The sequence below is a fragment of the Zea mays genome, chromosome 7, assembly GCF_902167145.1.
Source record: "Zea mays cultivar B73 chromosome 7, Zm-B73-REFERENCE-NAM-5.0, whole genome shotgun sequence".
Taxonomy (NCBI): domain Eukaryota; kingdom Viridiplantae; phylum Streptophyta; class Magnoliopsida; order Poales; family Poaceae; genus Zea; species Zea mays.
In genome coordinates this window covers 176456056-176463797 of record NC_050102.1, presented here as the reverse complement: position 1 = coordinate 176463797, position 7742 = coordinate 176456056, and the positions used below count along the sequence as shown (strand labels likewise).

The 7742-nt window shown below is 48.6% G+C and overlaps 1 protein-coding gene across 1 annotated transcript; it reads right to left on the bottom strand.

The window, feature by feature from the left end:
* Positions 1-4746: 4746 nt before the first annotated feature.
* Positions 4747-7265, bottom strand: LOC103634403 (uncharacterized). Its single transcript, XM_020541298.1, has 3 exons — positions 7075-7265; positions 6187-6471; positions 4747-6121 (listed from the first exon to the last, which is right to left on the bottom strand). The coding sequence occupies exons 1-3, from the start codon at positions 7153-7155 to the stop codon at positions 4922-4924; spliced, it is 1566 nt and encodes a 521-aa protein (XP_020396887.1). The 5' UTR covers positions 7156-7265; the 3' UTR covers positions 4747-4921.
* Positions 7266-7742: the final 477 nt, after the last annotated feature.

Sequence of the window (7742 nt, the reverse complement as noted above, 5' to 3'; positions counted from 1 at the left end):
CGCTCCGCCCGACCCAGGGCTCGGACTCGGGCTCAGCCCCGGAAGACGGCGAACTCCGCTCCGCCCGACCCAGGGCTCGAACTCGGGCTCAGCCCCGGAAGACGGCGAACTCCGCTCCGCCCGACCCAGGGATCGGACTCGGGCTCAGCCCCGGAAGACGGCGAACTCCGCTCCGCCCGACCCAGGGCTCGGACTCGGGCTCAGCCCCGGAAGACGACGAACTCCGTTTCGCCCAACCCCAGGGCTCGGACTCAGCCCTAGCCTCAGCCGACGGTCTCCGCCTCGCCCGACCCAGGGGCTCGGACTCGACCTCGGCCTCGGAAGACAGACTCGACCTCGACCTCGGAGGAGCCTCCACATCGCCCAACCTAGGGCACGGACCGACCACGTCAACAGGAGGCGCCATCATTACCCTACCCCAAGCTGACTCAGGCTACGGGAAACAAGACCGGCGTCCCATCTGGCTCGCTCCGCTAGACAAGCAATGATGGCGCCCCGCACGCTCTATGACGACGGCGGCTCTCAGCCCCCTTACAGAAGCAAGAGGACGTCAGCAAGGACTCGACAGCTCCGACAGTTGTCCTTCCGCCAGGCTCCAGCGCTCCTCCGACGGCCACGACACCACACGAACCGGGTGCCAAAACCTCTCCGGCTGCCACGATGGCATGTACTTAGGGCGCTAGCTCTCCTCCGCTAGACACGTTAGCACTCTGCTACACCCCCCATTGTACACCTGGATCCTCTCCTTACGCCTATAAAAGGAAGGACCAGGGCCCTCTTACAGAGGGTTGGCCGCGCGGGGAAGAGGACGGGACAGGCGCTCGCGTGAGGCCGCTCGCTCCCTCCCGCGTGGACGCTTGTAACCCCCTACTGCAAGCGCACCCGACCTAGGCGCGGGACAAACACGAAGGCCGCGGGATTTCCACCTCTCACGCCCGTCTCGTCCCCCCTTCACGCTCCGTCTCGCGCCGACCCATCTGGGCTGGGGCACGCGACGATAGTTTACTCGTCGATCCAGGGACCCCCCGGTCTCAAAACGCCGACAAGACCCATACAGACCCAAAAAAAGAATAAGATGAGATACCAAAGGACTTGAAGTTCACCGAATAAGCACATGTGCATTCCATGATCTTTACTCATGGTATTTTCCACTAGATGTGGAATTACGGTATACTCTAAAGCCACGATGGCAGAAACCTATAAGGTTTAGGTGTTACTGGCAAAATATCCCTATTGTGCTAGAATGACAGACTATAACGATATATCTGATCGATGATAAATCCCTGATGGATTACGATCTTTGATGGACTTTTGTTACACCATCATAGATGTTGCAAAGGATGAACGCCTGGAGCGATGTGTCATATTTAGAATATGTACTATTGCAACTATATTATCCCCTAAGTCCTATTGAAGGACATGTTATTTGCTTTGCACAACTATGTATAAATTGTGGTGTAAGATAGAAAATGATAGCACCCCAACCTCATTCATTCTCGTTATTCCAGATGAACAATGAGACATATATCTTGAAGAATTTGCTTGAGTTATGAGGGATAACGACTATGACAGATGTCATCGTCAGGGGGAGCAAATGCTTATATTGATCACAATCGTGAGACAATAAATGTCATATTCTATGCCCTGAAGGCGTGAGCTTGATGATCAATATGTGAACCTTTATGGAATTTTCTATCAAATATATAGATCCTGTCGATCGAACACCATCAGTCAAAGTGGCTTATTTATATTGATACGTGCACTTACCTCGTATATCCTAGAAGTGAGTAGAGGTAAAGTTACTGAAATAGTCCTTACAAGGATATGCAATCTGATTGCTAAATATTTATATGCATATACTTCTAGAAGAAGATGTTTTGCCTTATTGATACGATTTTGCAGGGGAGCATATTTCTAAAGTTAGCCCTTGTAGAAGATTCGATAGAATCTAGATCCGAGAGGATCGAAATCTGTCTAATGACAGTTGTTGTACTCTTTTTTTCCTTGGTGAGTTTTCTTGAAGTTTCTCACATGAGGTTTTTAACGAGACAACAAAATGCAAATGCAATTTGTATCACCATGCACTCTTTCTCCACATTTTTCCCACTGGGTTTTTCGGAGTTTTAACGAGGCATGTGTTGGTCGCGGTATTCGCCCAAGGGGGAGTGTTAAGTAACCCTAGTTAGGGTTATGTGGGCAAATACCTGCTTTGCCCCTGAGGGGTCTTACATCTCTATATAAGGAACCTGTACACCTCTTCATAATAAAGAGAAGAGAAAGAGGCCATAGGCCCAACCCTACATCGTGTTTATTGTGTTTCCTCTGTCGTGCTAATGGGAAGGGAGACGGGTTCTCTACAGCTTCTCGCGTCTCTACTGCTGATGAGAGGGAAGGGAGCGGATCTGGTGATCCGTGGTGACGTAGTTCTCAACAATGGCGAGCGCCGGCAACAGCGGCGGTGGGGACGACGACGATGCGGGAGAGAACTCAGAGAAGCTTCTAGCGGATCGCTACCATGAGGCCCCTAAGCCTTGCCGTCAACGCACTTGCGCCGCTGCAAGCGTCCCACGGTGGTGGTCGTTCCCCGTTGCGCGCGCGGTCCGCCTTGCCGGCTCTTCAACATCCTCTAGCATCGCATCCACGATGGCGAGCTACTTCGGCGTCTACGAATCCAACGTCTGCTCCCGGTTCCGCCTCCAGCCGCCGCCAAGCAATCTGTATTCACCAATGGTCACGATAATGCATCATCTCTGGAAGATGCCAAAGACGTCCTGTTCAGACTAGGTAAGGTTTATTCTGAAGTTTTTCATTCTTGAAGCTGAACTCCATCCCATTACTATGAGATTTAGTGGATTTTTTTGTGGTAACTGGCTGCTCAGGTACTGCCTGGTGCCAAGAAAGCAATTGGTGGGATTGTTTCTGATGATTTGGGCTCGAAAAGACATAAGAGATGACATAACAAATCTGAAAGTTTGTTGTGTTGGGAGAGGACTGAGGCTCGGAAAGACATAAGAGATGGCACAATGTTAGTCATATTGTTTTTTATGCTTTTCCACTTTATCATATATAGTTTGAGCACAAACATGCTTGTTTTTCCAACGGTTGTTTTGCTGCTCGACTGCCGTAGCACAACATCAATGCTTTTCTTGAAACTTCATTTAGAGAAAAGGAAGCAACCTCATAGGTATAGCATCCTTTGGCCTTAGTTAACTGTCCTGCATATGCTTGTTTTCACCTACGACCAAATTACAGTGTCCAATTTTAGAACATCGAAAAACTCAAAGAACATACAGAACAAGCATCACAGCCACACTGTGGAGCAGTGCTGAGCCTGTAAATTGTACAACAAGGTTTACTTAGCCTTACTTGAAACAAATAATTCTTTTGCCTTCAAATAGTTATATGGCAAACTGGACATCCTCTTCCCAACCAGTATCTCATTTTCAGCCATCAAAACAACAAAACCAGAAAATGAGGTATTCATTTTTCCTAACTTGTTTTGTACAGTGAGGTCCATATTAGAATATCCACCAGCGATTTCGTTAATAGAAACATGTATTTTTGACACAGAACTAGATAGGAAAATTAGGCAAATGACAACCATGGATTCCATGAGTTGCATTAATTTTAGCGAGGTTTAAGGGTGGAAGCTTCTTGCAAACTAAGAGAAACATGTATACACCCTTGCTCGAGATGCATCTATGTACATCACAGAAATTAGGCCAATAAGGGCTTACACACCTAGGATGCTACGTTCATTAGTAGCTAACATGGGGAAATTAGTTCTTTTATACCTGGCTATCATCATTCCAAAACTGTCTATGGTGAATAGTTCTAGAAACAATGGTCCACCAACAATAACGTCTATGATATGCACTCGTTGGACACCACCCTGACATGAGGAAATAAGTACACTATAATTAGAACCAAATAAAACAAGCAATTCAACATATAATAATGTATGCCACATATTGCTTCGTCTTAACAGAATAGTAACCCATGGCTTATAGTCATCAGATTCCATTCACTGATGCATCATAACCAAGAACAGTTTAGACTTTGGACAAGGGAAAAGGTAGACAACCTTAAATTTTGCTAGAAAAGGTCCTATGACAGTGACATGGTAGTATGAATAAATTCTAACTTGCCTTGCCTTTCCCTTTAACAGATCTAATAGCTGAGAGCGTCATTCGTAATGATTCAGAATGAACTGTTTTAGTGTGTGTACCACTGAACTTAGAACATTGGACAGAAGAACAGATCATTCAACAGGAGAAAAGTGCCTTATGCAAGATAGTTATTTCCTACAAAAACATTTATACATGACATTACATACAGTTGGGAGCATAACAGACTTTGTACCGTGATAAAAAAATAGTAACTAATAAATCATGCACAATTATTCGACAATACATACAACTGTGAGCATAAGAAACTTTCCCCTTTTGGTGACATCTTGTTGGGTTTCAACTCTAGCCTACCACAACTTGCTTAAGACTAAAAGACTATGTTGATATTGATGTTGATGATATAAATAGATATTTTGTATGTTTTCTTTTTGTACACATCTCCTTAAGTTTTGGTATCCAGACAGTAGTGATATCGCTAGTAGATTGGGGTTGAAGGGGTCTTCTTCCTCTTGATCTTATCATTGTCTAACATATCGCTAGTAGATTGGGGTTTTCCGGTAAAATCGTCGAAATGTATGTTGACGCTGAAATAGAAAATGATCACACACGAGAAAAAAAAATTGAAGAAGCAATTTTCCTTGTATATTCTAATACCTATTTTAGTTTCTCAATCACAGAATGCTGTCGTGTTGTTAGGGACAGAAAACCAGATGAAGTGTACATACACTACAGTACGCACATACACGCAGCACGCGTTACCTATCAAAAGATGTTCAGCTCAAGTGTGCATGTTACTGCAGCAACTGGTCCATGACCTCTTGGACGATGACCCCAGCGTGCTCAGCAGCACCAGGCACCCGGGTGCACTCGAGGAACCCCAAACCTTTCCAGGTATCCTGCGGCTCCCTTAACAGCCTGGCTGCACCATCCCAACACACGAAGACGACCAACGCCTTCCGCTCCAGATCGTGTAGTGACACATGATGGTCACCAAAGGCAGAAAGCCTAGCCGAGAGATCAAATAATGTAGTGCCATGGACAACACCTGATAGAAGCAAACATCTCTCCGGGAAGCCACTTCTGAGAACACATTCAGGGGTTGCCAAAGCACAAAACCTGATGAGACAGTGGACGAGCGCGATAGTGTCACTGTCACCTTCCCTGAGTTCCCGCACCTGCTGAAATGCTGCAGTGTCCCCCATCGTCATCACAGGCTGGTGCTGCTGCTCCTTCTTCTTCTGCTCAGATGAGATATCTGGTCCTCCAAATCCATAGACATTGGCACAGCTGGGTTTCTGTCCAAAGAACCGTATCCATGTCTCCTCAGGCGTCTGCCGCAGACGCGTCGTGTCCTCCGAGCTTCCCAGCACCACGACAACAAGTCCCTCTGACCGGTGGATGATCACTGCCTCGGCGGCGTGGACGAGATCCGCTTCAAACTGCAGGAAGTGTGCAAGCTCTGCAGCGTCGAGCTTCTGAGTATCCATCCCAACCAACAGCAACACGCGATGCCGGTAACTCTCCTCGCCATCTGCGACACACGGTGGCAGCAGCCGCCGGAGCATGCAGGCATCTCGATCTGTAGGATCAGCACGCATCGGAAACAGGGACGAATCGTACAGCTTCAGCCCCAACTTGTACATCAACGGAGGCGCCCTCCGGGCCACCAGCTCTGTGCTCTCGGTGTCGTCGTACACGAGGACGCCAGCTTCTCGGTCACTGCGGACGATTGCGGCAACCACGTAGGCCCGAACAAATAGTACTTTCCAGGCCATGTCACACAATCCGTGGGCTCCTTGGCTGATTGTGCTTCCACTGCGAGCTCCGATGAGAATGCATCTCAGGTGGAAGTCCCGGTCTTGGTCAGCAAGGATGTACTGTGGCGGTACAAGCGACCGAAGCACCAGTGCCGTGCATCTTCTCGCGGAACCTTCTGCAACGCCGTCTAGGATGGACGTGCGTACTGAGACCTCCTTGCCGTGCCAAGTAGCCTGCTATCAGCATTATTCAGAATTGACAGACAGACAGAAGGATCACGGCCGGGAAGATGACTTACCGGAGTGCAGGTGGCAAAGAGGCCTTCCCGCGGTGTCTGGATCGTACTGTCAAGGGCATCGAAGACGAGGAGAGCAACCCTGAAGCCAGTCTGGATGTCTCGCACCAAAACGGCCGTCTGCACACCCACGATACTCTGAAACAAGTCCAACGAACTGACACTGGCTGGGACGCCGTCGAGAATCAGGCATCTCTCCAGGAAGTGGGGATCCTCCAACACTTGTGGTTCCATGGCATGAAGAACTGCAATTAGATTCCTCATGTAGCTGAAGGCCCGACCTTTCTTCTGCAATGCAGCAAACGTCAGTAGAGAGTAGAGCAAGCGATTCGCGTCGCGGCGGGAAACAACGGCGGCAACAGCAGTTTGCGGGGCAAGAACTAGAGGGGGTGAAAAAGAAAGAATGCAGCCAGCAGCAATTCACCACGAATTCATCATCATCATCATCATCATCATCTTCTTCCTTCCTTTCTTTTTCACCCGAGCAGGGGCAAGAACAACACCAAGAACCAACAGCAACACGAGGCCGGGGCCAAACAGAATGGCAAGAACAACAACACCAGAAGCCAAAGCCAGCAGCAGTTTGGTCAAGAACACGACGGCCAAAACAATACGAACAGACAGCAGTTCGTTCGCGCCAATCCCTCCCTCTTTCTCTTTAATTCCGCGAGCAAGCAGGGCAAGGACAAGAACAGCCGGACGACGCCAACCGCAGTTCGCGAGGCAAGAACACGACGCCCACAAACCCTCCCCGAAAATTCCTCTCGCGCCTAGGAAGAACACGGCGGCCAAAAGAGCGACGAGCATGAACGCCAAAGGAACAAGAGGAGAGAAGGAGAGCAAGATCGGCGAAGAAGAAGACCCGGAGCCCGGAGGGAGAGGGGGAAGCACCTGTCTGGAACGCCACAGGCCAGATAGGATGATGGGGCGCCAACGCGACGATATGGCACCGGCGGGAGGAGGGCGAGCCATCTTCGTCGCGAAGAAAGCTTCGGATCGCTGGAGAGGAAGGCGTCGGAGGGTTTCTTCGGGTTTTGCTGCCGTGAGGTTCGAGAGGGAGCAAGGGAGGGAAAACAAAAACAAAACAGGGGGTCGGGTTTGGCTTTCTGTTTGGGCTCTCCGGCTTTTGTTTACGTCAAATCGTGTTTCCCCGGAGATACGAGAGAGATGGGCCGAACTGAAGCGGCCTGAACCGAGACAATGGAAGGCCCAGAAAGGACCCGTCAGTATTCATGTTCATCGGCCTAGTTCACTTTAGTTTGGTTCGGTTCCTGCTCTGATGTGATCGGAATGGTTTCTTTTTTCTTTCTTTTTTATATTAGACAAGCAATGGAACGGTTTTCTTTCATCAGCAACCTGAAAACCAAACAGAGGCATTCAGTATGCGTTACTGTCCAGAAACTGAGACTGTATAGGCCCGTCAAGCAGCCGCTCAATGAACTGGTTCCGCGTTTATCTTTTCTCCGCACAAAATTTCTACTCTAAAAGCTAGTTTGGCAACTTTATTTCCTAAAATATTCTTATTTTTCCAAAAGAAAATGAGAAATTAAAAATCACTT

Bases quoted from the DNA above. Each gene is read 5' to 3' on its own strand.
- LOC103634403 (XM_020541298.1), bottom strand. From the start codon at position 7,155: ATGGCTCGCCCTCCTCCCGCCGGTGCCATATCGTCGCGTTGGCGCCCC. The intron at 6,472-7,074 runs GTGCTTCCCCCT...GCTGCATTGCAG, and splicing joins GCCTGTGGCGTTCCAGACAG to AAGAAAGGTCGGGCCTTCAG. The intron at 6,122-6,186 runs GTAAGTCATCTT...TGCTGATAGCAG, and splicing joins TCTTTGCCACCTGCACTCCG to GCTACTTGGCACGGCAAGGA.